This window comes from Ursus arctos, unplaced genomic scaffold, assembly GCF_023065955.2.
Source record: "Ursus arctos isolate Adak ecotype North America unplaced genomic scaffold, UrsArc2.0 scaffold_17, whole genome shotgun sequence".
In the NCBI taxonomy this organism is placed as follows: domain Eukaryota; kingdom Metazoa; phylum Chordata; class Mammalia; order Carnivora; family Ursidae; genus Ursus; species Ursus arctos.
Window position 1 is genome coordinate 56,231,113 of NW_026622841.1, and position 15,536 is coordinate 56,246,648.

Genomic DNA, 15,536 nt, shown 5'->3' on the forward strand with positions numbered 1-15,536 from the left:
CAGATCTCATGTTCTGCCAGTCATGAACTATGTGAACTTACACAAATATCTAATTAATTTGGGTCTGCTTCTTCATCTATAAAATACTGCAAGACTTCAATAAAGGGCAAGACTTTTAAGACACACATTCTAAGATGTCTATAAAGTCTCTAACACAGTGTCAGGCAAATAAGTAAATGTTCCCTCCTCTCTGCATTTAGGTCTGTTTCTAGTTAGAGAATCTCAATGTGGTTTCCATGTGTTTTTAAATGTTTTCATCCATTTCAACCAGTAAGTAGGGCTGCACATACACTGGGAGTGCCAAGCACTCAACAAGGAACACAGATAGAAACACTAGACAAAAAGTGTATGCATGTAAGTATATATGTACAGCTATGTGTACACAGACATATACACGAAGAAAGAATATACCGTGTAAGAATACATACATACAAAATATATTGTTAACTATTAAATGTTGTTAGTTATGGTAAGTCTAAATCTGCCCTGGTGAGTACAAGAAGACTTCAAAAAGTCAGGCAGTTCTTGGAAGACACATTGGAGTTGCCAAGCAGAGGCAGGAAGAGGGCATTCCCAGCAGAGAGATCTAAGGACGCTAAGGGGGGAGTAACAGCAAACCATGGCATGTCTGGCAAACCACCCACGGACTGTAGTGCAGGTGGGACACAGGGTTCCTCTAGAAGCGAGGCAGGAAGAACAGGGGAATGTGGCCAACCAAAATCAGCCTAGCCTTCTAATTTTTAAAAAGTTAACACTATTACATTTTTACATTATTACAGCTAGAGAATTCGCCTTGACACCCCGTAGTTAGGAATGGCATAGGAATGCTAAGCAACAACTTAGTCAAATTCAATAGTAGCTACCTCTCTTGGGCAACAGACAGTTCCGGGCAGCATCTCTGCTTATTCAACTGTGCTATGCTAAGACTTTATTAAAATTCTCGATTATTAATTAAAACTGTCATTTTTTTTAAGTTAAGCAATAAGCAAAGCTCATGATGTCTTTTCCAAGCCAAAGACTTTTTGCCTTTACACAGCATTCTAAGAAAACCCCAGGTATCACATTACTCCTCTCCCGATTATGACACCCTTAGTCGCTGGAGCAGAAAAGGAGGAAAGGAATACAGAGAAGCCCTAGTCCCCTTAAAGAGTTCAACATTCTAATTCAGTGGCGACAATCCTGGTTCCACCTGCATCAATACCGTAAGTAAGCCTCTTTTCTACGCCTTGTTAACAATGCTCAGACATACTACAAATTTATGCTCATTTCATGCTCTTTAAGAATTTTGAATCTACTATTCTTAAATCTTAAATTCTCTCAGAAGATGTTCCAAATCCCTAAGTTCCCAGAACTACACTAAAAAAATCAACTCCCGTTCCTGCCTTACCATCATTAATGATAAACGCTACAGCACCAAGCGAGGGAGAAACAGTGCCAGCAGCCAGGAGAACAAAAGCAGGGGAGAAGAGGCTGAGTAGTGCTGCCGCCCACCATTCTACTCCTGACCACAGATATGCTTAAGAGCATGAGAAGATCCAGAAGTGCCTCAGCTGTCCGGACGTGCTTCTCAAAATGTAGCAGCTCACTACTGCTGTCTAAAGATATATTTTTCCAACAACATTGCCTTTAAACACCAACCACCTTATTTAGGACTCAACTACAGAAACAGCAACATTACAATGGTGGAGGGAAAACAAGGCCATGTATAGTACGCTTTACAAGCAATATAAAGTAATTAAGGGCAATTCTGAGTACCTGGGTTTTTTCCTGACACACTGAATCTAGAACTTAAGCTTGCTATTCTCTAAAATGACTTTTTCATCAAACTTCTTAAAGAGGTAGTTCCCTTTGCAGCCTTCACCTCCTCAAGACAAGCAATCTGTCCTATTTCCCTTCACTCTTGTGATTCTCGTCTTAAGGATCAGCAATAATTTGCCAAAATTCGAGGGCCCTTCTTAGACCTATTGTCTTATTTCTCTACAGCACTTGACAAGGCTGACTTCCGCTATCCCAACTTCTCTGGAAGTACACCATCCTGAGTACTTTTCTACCTTTCTGGACTATTCTTATTTTTTTCTGATTGTTTAATGTAGGTAGTTTCCCTCTACTTTTATCCTATTTTACACACACACACACACACACACACACACACACACACACACACACACCCCTCTCCCCTCCCTCTTGAAAATGCAAGGCTTCAACTCTCACTTATAATGTAAATAACCTCCAAAAGTCTCCTGCCCTAATCCCCAGATCCATATTTGCAGGTACTTCATAGACTCTCCGCCTCAATGTCCCATTTGTTCTAAAAATTAAACTGTCCAAACTGTATTATAAAAACCAGCTCTTCCTCAGGACTTTCTCCCTTGTGACCTTGAGTTCTCAAACAGTAAGTGTTCAGTTACCTTTTTAACATGCCTTTCTGGCCCCCATCATCTAATCAGGTGCTAAGAACTATAAATCCTACTTTCATAAAGTATTCTGGATTCCCACATCTCAGTTCCCAACACCCTAATTCAGAGGTTCTGATGTCTTTTGCTGAGAGCAAACTGGGGCACTTGAACCCCACGAGGGACACAAAGATTTTCCTGGGAATATATCAGATGGATGACTTGAAGGGATATTCTAGACCCCAACTTCCAGGAGTACTCTTATTGCAAAAATGTGTGTAGGGGTTTGGATCCTAAGGCTTTCCCTTTTACAATCTCCGGCCTCCCACGGGACAAGTAAAGATACATCTCCTAGCTCCAAGGCCACCATGTTACACTGCCCCAAGGCTGGAAACACCTCCACTGTCAAACAAAAGGACCCAAAGAGACACTACTGGAAGCGTTAAGAGATCGACTCCCTAATGATTTTAACAAATACTTTTACAAGTCTGATACTTTTCAAACCTTTGCTTTCAAAAAATTTTAAAGGTTGAATAGCTCAGTAAAAACATGTTTTTAAAAATTTTAGCATATAAGTTGGAGGAAGTTCAAGGACATTACTGGCACTGCTAACAAAACCCTCTCCATCAACTTATTTATGTCAACAAAATGTCTCAGTGCACACAGGTCTTAAAAAGTAGAAAATGGATGCTAAATATTGTCTCATTCTGGCAATAAACTATATTCATCCATGAATACATACATCACTTTTTAAAAAGCCCCATCCAGGGGCACCTGGATGGCCCAGTCGGTTAAAACATCTGACTTCAGCTCAGGTCATGATCTCAGGGTCCTGGGATGAGCCCCACATCAGGGTCCCCACTGATTATGGGAGACTGCTTCTCCCTCTTGCTCTCCCTCTGTCCCTCCCCTCCCTGCACTCTCAAAAAAAAAAACAAAAACAAAACAAAGCTAAAAAAAAAATCTTTTCAAAAAGCCCCATCCATTTCATTGAGATACCTAGTCAGTAAAATTGTGTAGGAAATGGAAAAAGATCAAGAAAAAAGAACAGGGTAAAATTCCCAATTCTTGAAAATGGATGACAGTGGGTATCAAAGTGTTATGCTATGTAGATTCCATTTTAAAAAATGGAATTTTTTAACAGTGACATTTGTAAGTTTTGTTTTAAAAAATAACTGTAAACTTAAAAATGCACAAGATAGAGTTTTTGAAACTATTTTAGGAAGTATACAGTAATTAAGTTTGAAGACCACTGCCCTCAAAGGACTTCGGCTCCCCCCCTCCCCATTCTATCCCAGTTTACACATCACAACCACTTCCATCTTCCTAAAGCTCTACTCTGTTCAATACACTCCCTGCCCTCCCTCCCTCCCCCACCCCAAAACTCCAAGACACCAGGACTAAGGGACAACTTTCTCACGCTGTAATTCAAGGGACTCCATGATCTGACACAGCCTCTTTCCCTCTCCTGCACACAGCCCATACAGGGGCCCATTTCCCATCACAATTCCCACAACTCTCCTGTCTTATGTGCTTGTCACATCTGCCCCATTTCCGCCCTTTTACCCCCATCTCAGTTTAAACTTACCTATTTACAAACACCATCCAGGAAGCGTTTCCATTTTTTAAAAAGATTTTATTTATTTGGGAGAGAGAAAGCGAGAACATGAGAGTGGAGAGGGTCACAGGGAGAAGCAGACTCTCCGATGAGCAGGGAGCCCGATGCAGGACCCCAGGGTTCCTGGGACTCCACGATCATGACCAGAGCCGAAGGCAGTCCCTTAACCAAATGAGCTACCCAGGCGCCCTCCTCTTCTTTCTAATTAAGATCTCTTCCTCAACTCCCCCAGTCTGGGTGCCCCTAGCTTTTATTCTGCTGGCAATAGCAGTGTTTGAGTTGTTTTTTCTTCATTTTTTTCTGCCTGCCCCCAGCCCCAGACATAGATAAATTCCCTGAAGGCCGAGACCGTCCTGTTAATCTTTTTCTTACTTAAAAAAGAGTCTAATGCTTCTCCTGAATAATGCACATTTATTAACATTTGTTAGTGAAAGGTAGCCCATAGGGATACTTGAGGGGACTAGGGTACTTCATCCTCCAAGCTCATTAGCATATTAATGCCTCTAATAAGTACCACACCAAAGAGAATGGTTAATTTGTAGGACCTGACTTTCACCAAGCTTGATCACAACACAACATCCTTCTGTTCACCATACAGTCTCTAATAATAGCCTCTAAAACAGGGAAGAAAAAAAAAAAAAAGCAGACAATGTGTCCTCCCTCCTCCAATTTTTTCGATACTACTTAGGGCCACAATAAAACTTGCCAAATTCTGTTTCCCAATTCTTTATATTCTTTTTAGAAAATGAAAATGAGATGTACCTTGGAGACTTAATCATTTTTATAAGATTTACTTTAAGATACGGGGTTTTAAGATGATAGTCTAATAAATAAATCAACAAATGAATAGGGAAGAAGGGGAAGTTCTGTAAAGCAGACTGAGAGCCAGTAAATGTAAATTGTTTCAAGTAAGAATCACGGACACATTCTAACACGAATGGGTAAAAGTTTGTTTGGGAATGAGATATTTCCCCAGTGTCAAACTATTCCCCTTACTAATTACAAAAGGAAAGAACAGAATCTTTAGGTGGAGAAATCTTGCACACATCACCTTAATCAAGTGGTTAAAATTACCACCACCAATAATGGACAACTGGTATCAGGTGCCTCTTGAGATGAAGCACTGAGAAAAATCACAGCATTGCTTACAAAGTATTCCTGTTTAAAAACAAAAAAACAAACAAAAAAACACAACCTGAATCAACTCGTAAGGGAACATAAAACCAAACTGATTCTCCAAAAGTATCAATATCATGAAAGATAAAGGCTTTTAAAGAGGCATTACAACTAAATGCAGTGTTGGAGCCTGGACTGGCAACATGGTTGCCATAAAAAACATTATCAAATAATTGGTGATGGGGCGCCTGGGTGGCGCAGTTGTTAAACATCTGCCTTAGGCTCAGGGTGTGGTCCCGTGCTCTGGGATCGAGCCCCACATCAGGCTCCTCCGCTAGGAGCCTGCTTCTTCCTCTCCCACTCCCCCTGCTTGTGTTCCCTCTCTCGCTGGCTGTCTCTGTCAAATAAATAAGTAAAATCTTGAAAAAAAAATTGGTGAAATTTGAAAATGGACTACTTATTACATATTTGAATTATATCAATGTTATGTTTTCTGAATCTGATTGCTGATTATGAGAGAATGGCCTTGCTCTTAGGAGATTCAGGCGAAAGGGCCTGATTTCTAAATTTATTCTCAAGAGATGCAAATAAGATTAAGAACAACGTATTTATTACAATGTTTGTTTGTGTGTGTGTGTGTGTAAATGAATAGAAAAAATAGAGCAAACCGGCAAAATGTTAACAGTAGTTGAAGGCAGGTGAAGAGTTTTGGGAATTAACACAGGTGTTAACCTGTGCAACTTATGTGTGGGTCTGAAATTTTTCAATTAATTCAATTAAATCAATTTTTCACATTTACCTTGAAAATAAATTACTTCAGTATTTGACACAAGTAAAGTTTTAGGACCATATTTAGCCTGGCCAGAAAAACCAAGACTCACCCTAGCAAGTATGTGCTGAAGGTCTACTGGGTGACGGGTACTCTGCTATAGGTAAAGAGTAAAAATGTTACAGACCTTGGACTTAATAGTACAGTGCAGGGGCAACAAATCATGGCCAGCAGGTAAAACTGGCCCCCAGTCTGTTTTTGCGCGTAGAGTTTCCTGGCAGACAGCCACGCTCCTTCATTTCTGTAGGGCCTGTGGCTGTTTCCGTCCTACCCGGCAGACCTGAGTAGCTGCAACAGAGACCACGTGGCCTCAAAAACCTAAAATATTTAGAGTCCGGTCCTTCACTGAAACTTTCCAATCCTTGGTCTAGGAATGTAGCAGAAATGTAATTAAGTCACTGCTTGGGGAAAAAATGAATAAAGACAACAAATTTGAAGGACCGTATAACTTAGTTCTTATAGCCTCAAGCAACAGGTATGCTGTTTCAATTTGTACTTTGTGACAATATGTTCATCAGGTAGCTTTCCTTTAAATATAAATACTAAAAGCTTACGAAATCCTTAGAAATGATTTTTACTGAGACATATAAAACCATCCTATAGCATGTTTAATCTTCTAACTGAAGTTGAGCAAGAATAATTTCTTATAGTTCATCCTATATGAATATTGTAAAAACATTTCCCCAGGGTATGCATATAAACAAAAGAGGCATCAGTGTGTTTATCTGCTGTCAAATTAGTTACCAAGATCATGCTTCCAAACAGTATCTGCCGGAGGGACCCGCAGCATACCAAAGCCCCTGCAAGGGTGGACCTCCCATACATTATAGATGTGTTGTTTGTTCCCTTCACAGTGAGTAAACGTTTTCCTTACAGTCTTATTAACCCAATTACTTTGGTTAGTATTCCTTTTTTCCATAGGTAATCTAAATATAAAATTAGAGCTAATCCAGGTCCAAGTTACCACCAATCTCTAATACTCTAATAAATGGAGTCTGGAATTTATTTGAAGTTTTCAGGTTATTTCTGCCAAAAACTAATAGATTTAAAAGTAAAAATGACTTATATCAAGTCTGACTGTGACTATAAATTTAAAGCAGTACAGTTAATTTAAATATAAGTTCAGATTTTGGAATGACCACTTGAGGTGATCAGACATATTAGATCCCATCAATGGTCTTACACGCTTTTACTGCAACGATTGGCTCTCCCGTACACGAGTGCTTTAAAACACAAAGAAAAAGTGTGTATTTTGCTCCTAACATTTCCATGACAGACAGGAACTTAGGACAAAAAATATTTTAGTCATCAAATACTTACAGCATGTTACTACCTTTATATCATCCAGAAACTTCAGGAGGTTAATGACCTAAGCAAGTGATGAAGTAAGGGAAGTGAAATTGGAAGGCAGGGAGAATACAGTAGTAAAAGGTAATAAAGTAAGAAAGATCGCGTCACAGAGGTTCATTAACCTAACACTTTCAAGTCAGGTGACTGAGCAAATTATTTAACCATTGGATAAGCCTTATTGGATACCATTTTTGTAATTTTGTGGTTACAGACCTCACAGGGGAATACTGTTAAGTAAGGTTATAGCACAATGCCTAACACACAGTATAACAATAAATGGTAATTAAAAAAATAAAACCCAAAAATTTCTCCCACCTCTCTTTTGCAACTAAAGAACTATGTTAGATAATATCTAGGAAACGAATACCCAAACCTACAAGATCTGAATTGTATTTTAGCCTCTGCCACCTTGCCACCCTTATCTGGGAGACCTTGGGCCTAAACTTTCTTCTGCTTAAAGGACGAATATATAATCTGCCCTCTACCTCCTGATTTCAGTAATTCTGGGATCACTGGCTCACTAGGGGTACAGCACAGCTCACAGTTTTAAAGTTGATGTGATCGTCTAGATGATAAGGCAAACCAATTTAAATATACAATTCAACTTGTGTTCACCGGTATTCTTTTGCTACCACAAAGGCTGGCCCAAAAGGGTGCAATGTGCTTAGCATGATAAAAATAAACAAGATGTTGCTTCTCTTAATCTGGTGATCAATATGAAAGTGAATTTAGTAATTATTCAAATGTGCTTTATTGCAGTAGAACCAGCAAGGCAAATGTCTAAAGAATCATTTAGGGTTGTCTGGGTGGCTTAGTTGGTGGAGGGTCTGACTCTTGATTTCGGCTCAGGTCATGATCTCCAGGGTCCTGAGATGGAGCCCCGTGTGCAGCTCTGTTATGGGTGTGGAGCCTGCTTGGGATTCTCTCTTTCCCTCTGCCCCTGCCCCCCATACATGCTCTCTCTCAAATAAATAAATCTTTAAAAAAGCAAGCAAACAAACAAACAAAAAAAGAATTTAATCATTCAAACTTTCATTATTTACTATACCTTAGTCACATTATTTACCATACCTTAGATACCCTTCTGCTCATAGATTAGAGCATCACACTTCAAGTGTAAGCCTTGTAAAATATTTATAGTTAAAATAAAATGACACCTGGGATGTCTTTAAAGTACTCTGGCTGCCTCCTCTCTACTCCCCAAAAAAGCCCAGATGTTAGAGGGAGGTAAAGGAAAGTTGAAGCAAAGTGGTGGGTATATGATGATTCATCTGCTGTGTGTAGGTTTGAAATTTCCCATTAAAAAAAATTAACGGCATTCACTTAAAAAAATCAATGTAATTCATCACATTAGAAAAACTAAAGAAAACCATAGATATAGAAAAAGAATGTGACAAAATCCAACATCCACTCCTAATTTTAAGAAAGCTCTTAGTAAACACAGGGAAGATAAACTGAACCTCAAAATTCAAAACTTCTGCTCAAAAGACAGCTAAAGCAAAAACAAGACAAGTCATAGACTAGAAAATAATATTGGCAAATCACATACCTGAGAAAGAACTTGTGCCCGGAATATATAAAGAACTCCCAAAACTTAATAAGAAAACAAGTACCCAATTAAAGAATGGGCAAAAGATTTGAACGGGCACTTCATCAAAGATATATAGATGGCAAATGAACACAAGAAAATACGAGCATTATTAGTTATTAAGGAAATGCAAATTCAAACTACAAAAAAACCCCACAAAACCCAACCCACCATACATACTTAACAGGACGGCTAAAATGAAGACTGCCCACACCCAATGCTGGCAAGGGTACAGAGCACCCGGAACTCTCGCACACAGCTGGAGGCAGTGTAAAATGGTACAACCACTTCGGAAAACAGTCTGGCAGTTCCTTAAAAAGGGAGATAGCCATTCCGCTCCTAGGTACCTACCCAAGAGAAAGAACATATGTGTCCACACAAAGACTTGTACATGAATGCTCACCAGGGCTTTATTTGTAACAGTCAAAAACTGGAATCATTCCAAAAGTCCATCAACATTTTAAGGACAGAGCACAGCTGAGAAAAATGAAGTACTTTGCTCAAGATAATAAGTGAATAAACAACAAAGGCCAGAATCTGAATGCAGACCTAATGTTTACAAAACCAAGCGCGCTTTCCTCTGCACAGAACTATACTGGGATTTGGGTGCCTGGGTGGCTCAGTCAGTTAAGAGTCTGCCTTCAGCCCAGGTCATTATCCCTGGATTCTGGGATTCAAGCCCCAGAGTGGGGCTCCCTGCTCAGTTGGGAGTCTGTTTCTCCCCCTCCCCCTCCACCTACTTGTACACACTCTCTCTCAAGTAAATAAATAAAATCTTAAAAAAAAAAAAAGAACGAACTATACTGAGATGTGTTCCAGAATTACGGCATGGTAAATGCTCAGACACCAACCTGACACCAAGTAGGGCAGAGAACAAGTCTGCTCCCAAGTCTAGAGGGGTAAAGAGCTAAGAACACCTGACTAAACAGTTAGGAGGATCAAAGGATGGATCTGGAGAAGGGGGACCTTAGGTGACCTGACAGCTGGAAGATGGGTGCAAAGTGCCCTCTTCAGAACTCACAAGGACTAAGGGTCCTTTAACCTCCTTAGCCCAAATTCCATAGGTGTGCCTCCTCCTCCTCCCAAAACATGACATTAGGTTTATTTTCAGATCCAAGTTAAATGCAAAGTAACACTTTAATTCTAGTCTAGGGACTGCCCACCCTATCATGCAACTGATGGCAAACCATCAAGAGAGGAAAAAAAATCCCGAATTCCAAAATATAAGGCAAACAGAGGAGTGAATAATTTAAATTATACATTCTGTTTTGATGAGAGGAGGAACCAAGGCAAAAGGAGCAGAAATAAAAAAAACAGTGATCAAACAAACGTGGCAAACTAATGAACTTTACCTAGGAAGGGCTATTTGTCTTTCATAGGCGGAAAGAGCAAACAAAAACCTATGTTGTTTTTTTTTTTCCCAAGTCATGCAGCTACAAGCCCAGACAGCTGACATGCATATTTGCAAAGGGTTTTCCCCCTTTTACTTTCTTAAAAAAAAAAAAAAAAATTCTGTAGAGAATTGTTACCCAACACATCATTAACTGATTCTATGCACGTGTGGGTACCACTAAAACCATTTTTAAGCATGCTTTTCTAGAATATTAATTATATTATCTCTAAATAAAGATTTTTCCTGTCCAGTCTTGCTGGTGGCAATCAAAACATCCAACCAAGTCTCATGACTCACTCTTCCAATTCCCCATTTAACAACACTTCTAAATATCATGACTTTCAAGGGCACCTTCCTACAGTTTTTTTAATTGATTCCCTGGCCACTACTACACACAGCCCCAATTTTTTACTCCTTACTTTCCTAAGGTGACTTAAAGAATCTTATCAAAACTAGATTTCAAAAGTAGTCCGAGGGCCCACAGACTCTTTGAAAGAAGTACAGTCCAGGCAGTTATTACCCAATTAGTTCTGGATCCATCCTTAATTCATTCTAATCCAATAGTGCCCTCAAACCTGAAAAATAATATAGTGTGAAAGATTTCAAAACTTCTTCAGATATGAACAATTCTGCAGTATGGCATATGCTGTAATTTAGCGCCAAAAGCTCTTTGACATCATGCTAGTTACAGCTGAAAGAAAAGTTAACATAAAGACTAAATAAGCTGTATGACACCCAAGCTTCATCCGAATGACCTCTCCGTTAAACAAACCACATGCAGCATGCTAGATTAATCCTCAAGGGTATTTTAAGCATGGGTTCCAACAAATTGCCTATACAACAGGCCTGGGCTGCTCAATGTTATAAACTGAGCAATTTAAGAAAAGACTGTATTTCCGATACAATATTTGGAATCAGGAGGCCTACCTTCAAATTCTGGCTGGTAGTTAAGGAGTTTCATTTCTTGAGAAAATAATTTAGTCCCTTGTGTGTCAACGGATTTACGTACTGATATCCGAATCCTACAGCCTACATCTCACAGGAGTGTTGTGAAGAATAATCTGCGTAAGAAGGCTAACCCATCCAACCTTACTGTAATATTACTATAAGCCCTATCTCACCTATTTTAGAAATCTAGCAACTGAAATGTAAATCAAAACTGCATCTTTGGAAAAGTGACGATAGAAATTTAAAATCTCTATGAAAGTCTACCTGTAATTTTGCACGGCCTCCCGTTATTCAAGAAACAGAAAGGGTTTTCCTGACTCTGAAGTCACTCTGCTGAGACACCTATTCAAACGGGTGTCACTGGCTTGCTTTCACTTTGAAATTCAAAGTATGTTTCATGATACAGTATGGAAAGTACCACTTTTAACCTAAAACAAACTTAACAGCACCTAATCATTTCGTTTACTTACTTTTATGACCTTCTGCTATGTACATACAACGCACCTTTTTTAAGAAGTTAACTGCAAGCTTTAGCAGCATCTATAATTATATTAATTCTGTAGTGTAACGTTCAACATCAGTATCTCCTTCTTTTTTTAAGCTTCCCTTCCTCTTCACTCATAACCACCACCACATAATAGCCCTTTTACCAAGTACTGTTCTAAGGCCTTTATGTGCATTCATTTACGTCTCTAAACAACTCTAAATAGGCAATACTTACTATGCCTATCTTCAAATGACAAAACTTAAGCATATGGAAGTTAAGTGACTTGCAGGAGTCTGTCCAAAGTGACAATATCAAAACTGCCACCAAACAATCTGGCTTCAGAGTGTTGTCCATTAACTACTGTGGTACACTGCCTCGGATATCTTCATTATCACACTTATATTAAAACTGCTTGTAAACCACTAGAGGGCATAGACTGTGACCATCCTTTGCAGAGCTATATCCTCAGTACACAGAAGCTTGAGGCTCATGAATAAATCACTTGTTGAGTTCTTCACAGGTGTGCTTTCCCCTCTAGACTGCGCTCCTTTAGGGTCAATGAGGAAACCGACACTCCAGCTCACCCTTTAAGTGCATGGCACCTAAGTGAAAATAAATGAATAGGCAGGAGTTCTTCCTCCACACATTCCTAAACACCTGCTGAATGACGTGTCTTCTATTTATAAAGTCTTGAACCTAATTACAGGAATGAGAAGCCCCTGTTTGAGAGAACAATCAGAGCCACCTTTCCAATCCTAACTTTGCAAGCAAGCAATAGCTGCCTTGAATAACCTTTAAAGCTTACTAGCAGACATAACATAAAACATTAGGTGAAATGTAAAAGCTGTCCTTCACTACATTAGTACTGCTCCCTTTAAGAGTTTTTACTTAAAAAAAACAGCCCAGAGTTAGCAAAAGTTAATTTTGCATATGGTTCATTTGCTTTAAAAATAATTACTTTTTAGAGAACCCTTTTGAAGAGTAAATTCCCCCTTCACTCAAAACACCTAGGAATTTAAAAATTAAGCTTAATTTGGCCAAGGGAAGCCACATTAGACAATGCTAGGGATTAACTACACAGTATTTAAAAGAGCAATTTCAGACTGCAACCATCTCTGAATTACTTACCTAGGTATTAGCCACAGTAAATCTCAGCATCAGGCAGGGTCTCCCCTAAATACACCACAAATTCTACCATGGTTATCATTTCAACGCAGAACAATTTCCAAATTATCTTCTGATTCTTAGAAAAGCACACACGAAATAAACAAATTCCTCTCTAAATATCAGTTCCTTCCTGACACTATTCTGGAGACAATGTCAAAGTTGTTTGGTTTTTTTTTTTTTCCCTTTTTGCTTTTTAAACAAAAGATCGACTCTCTTAAAACTTCCCTTTCTCAAAGAAAAGCTAAAATTGTAATATTTAGGGAGGTCTGGGTGATTCGCGAACATTTGCATTAAAGAAATACGCTCTCCAAACCTAGTAACTCCTGCTAAGGCCACACCTTCTAGCCTTCCCGTAATCCACAAATCACAGGGGGGTGTCTAGGCAATCTAAAAACTGCTCGGAGCTAAAGGGAAATTACAGGTATGTAGTCTCCACACAGTCAGAGCCCAGGCAACAGAACCGGGACCAGGCTCCCCTACAGCTGGCCGCCGAGTGATACTTGCGAGCAACTCTAAGAAAACACACCTTCCTTCGCCCAGCCTCTTCCTTCCTGGGGGGGGGGGGGGGAGGGAGGTAGGGGTGGGGTCCGCGGAGGGCCCCCACAGGGAACAAGCACACCCCAAATGCCTATTTCACATTTCGGCCCTGCCACTTTCTCCTCCCGAACAGACGCCGAGCGGCCCCCGAGCCCACAGGCGCCCTGGGGGTGATGCGAGGGTGGGCGACGCGGCAGAGCCCGAGCTCGGGCGCCAGACAGGGCATCCCTCGCCGCCCGCGGAGCCGGGCGCGCCGTCCCCCCACCCTCGAAGCGAATGCTCCCTCCAGCTAGCGGCCCCGGCCGGCCCAGGGCCACGCCTCGCTGAGCCCCGTCCCCGCCGGCCGAGCCCAGGCCGCCGCCGCCCGCCCTTCCTTCCCGGCCACTCGCCGCGGGCGGCCGGAGCCGCGACAGCGAGGCGGGCGCACTCACATCCGTCCGCGTCCTCCTGCAGGTCCTCCTGGAGCAGCGAGAGGTCTGCGCCGAGGGGAGAGAAGAAAGGCCCGGTCAGCGCCCCCGGGACCCGGCGCGCCGCCCCCGCCGCCCGCCCTCCCGACCCCGCGGCGCCTCCCCGCGCCGAGACCCCGCGCCGGCCGCGAGTCGGGGCGGCGGCGGGCGGGCCGGCGCGGGGAGGAGGCGCCGCCGCCGCCCGGAGGACAGGGGGCCACGTACCCGCCATCTTGTGGTCGCCCCCTCCTCCTCGGTCTCCCGGGGATCCGGGGCTACATGGAGCGGAGCGAGCCGGGGAGCCGGGGAGCGCGCGCGGGAGGGGCGGCAAGGAGGAGGGACCGGCCGGCGGGGGCGCGCGCGGCTTCGCGCGCGGGGCGGGCCGAGGGCCCGGGCCTGGGCCGCGGGCGGAGCGGCTCCCGGGCGCTGGGGGCGGGTGGGCGCCACGGGCCCCGGGCCTCGCCCCGCCTCGCCCGGCCGTTTCGCGCGGCTCTCGGGCGGCCGGCGGTCCCTCCTCCCGCCTCCCTCGCTCCCGGCCCGGCCCGGCGGCGCGCGCTCACACCCTCGGCCGGAGGCGCCCTCACGCCGAGCGCTGCGACGGGCGCGCGCAAGCTGCCCGCCCGCCCGGGACCCTGCGGCGTGTGCCCGGAACCCGGCCCGGGCGGGGCCTCCCGCGGCCCGGCCGGCTTTATTGGGTCACCGGCCTCGCCCACCGCCTCGTCGGCCGCGGCCCTTCTTCGCGGGCTCGCCTTTCGCCGCCCCGCGCCCCCTCCCCAGGACTGCACGTACGTCGTCGGCGATCCGAGGCCCGGTAGAGGCCGAGGGTCCCACCCTCCGGGTGGAGGAAGCGCCGCCTCCCCGCGCGCCGGGGGCCCTCGCGAAGTGGCTGGTAACAAAGCCCAGGGCCCGGCTGTACCGTGGTTGAGTGACAAAGTCATCCTAATGCCCGCTTTCCCACCCGGCGCGTTTAAGTCCGAGGCACAGATTATGGTCCCCATGGCCTGCCCTTCGTGCGCTGACAAAGCGGGAAATGCTCCAGCAAGAGCGCCGGCAGGCCTGGGTTCAGATCTTGACTCTGCCATTTACTTCGGTGTGTAACCGTTTGTAAATGACGGATGATGCCTGCCCCAGGATTACTAGGATTAATGAAGAATGTGAGGAACCGGGCAGGGTACCTGATATCCAGAAGGTGCTCGATGAAGGGTGCCTGTGATTAGCTTTTTTTTTTTTTTTCTTTAAATAATCTTGCGAGCATTCGATGTGCGGGACTAAATCACTACTACAGATTTTATTATTCCCGCTTTTTTTTTTTTTTTTTTGATGTGTCAAGTGATTAGCTCAAGTGCAAAGTGGAGGCTGAATCCAGGTTTTCTGACTTCATTTCACACTCTCCTATCTTCAAGACTCTATTCCAACTCCACCTAAGGCCTCCAAAATGATAATCTCCCGAAGTGGAGAACAAAACACCCAATTGTTTAATGGATGCCAGATGGCAGGTCTAGTTTCTTGAAGAGGAGAGGGAATTCTGAATAATCGGCTTGTAACTTTCTGCATTGTGGTCTTCTATCAGTTGACCCTTGAACTACGCAGGTTTGAACTGTATGTAGATTTTTAAAAAATAAATACATTGGAAAAAATTTGGGAGATTTGCAATGATTTGAAAA

The 15,536-nt window shown here is 43.1% G+C and overlaps 1 protein-coding gene across 6 annotated transcripts in view; it reads right to left on the reverse strand.

Annotated features, from left to right (window-relative positions):
• The window catches only part of PPP4R1 (protein phosphatase 4 regulatory subunit 1), a 59,819-nt gene extending 45,120 nt beyond the window's left edge, over positions 1-14,699 (reverse strand). For 2 of the 6 annotated variants that reach the window (XM_048218457.2, XM_048218456.2), the window contains exons 1-2: positions 14,098-14,218; positions 13,858-13,902 (exon numbers count right to left, since the gene is read on the reverse strand). In XM_048218457.2, the coding sequence (XP_048074414.1) occupies positions 13,858-13,902; positions 14,098-14,104 (52 nt within the window). In that variant the 5' untranslated portion in view covers positions 14,105-14,218. Of the gene's footprint in view, positions 1-9,074; positions 9,646-12,850; positions 12,896-13,857; positions 13,903-14,097; positions 14,219-14,661 lie in introns of those variants that run through there. The other 4 variants (XM_044382839.3, XM_057313245.1, XM_057313244.1 and 1 more) reach the window with 4 other exon arrangements.
• Positions 14,700-15,536: the final 837 nt, after the last annotated feature.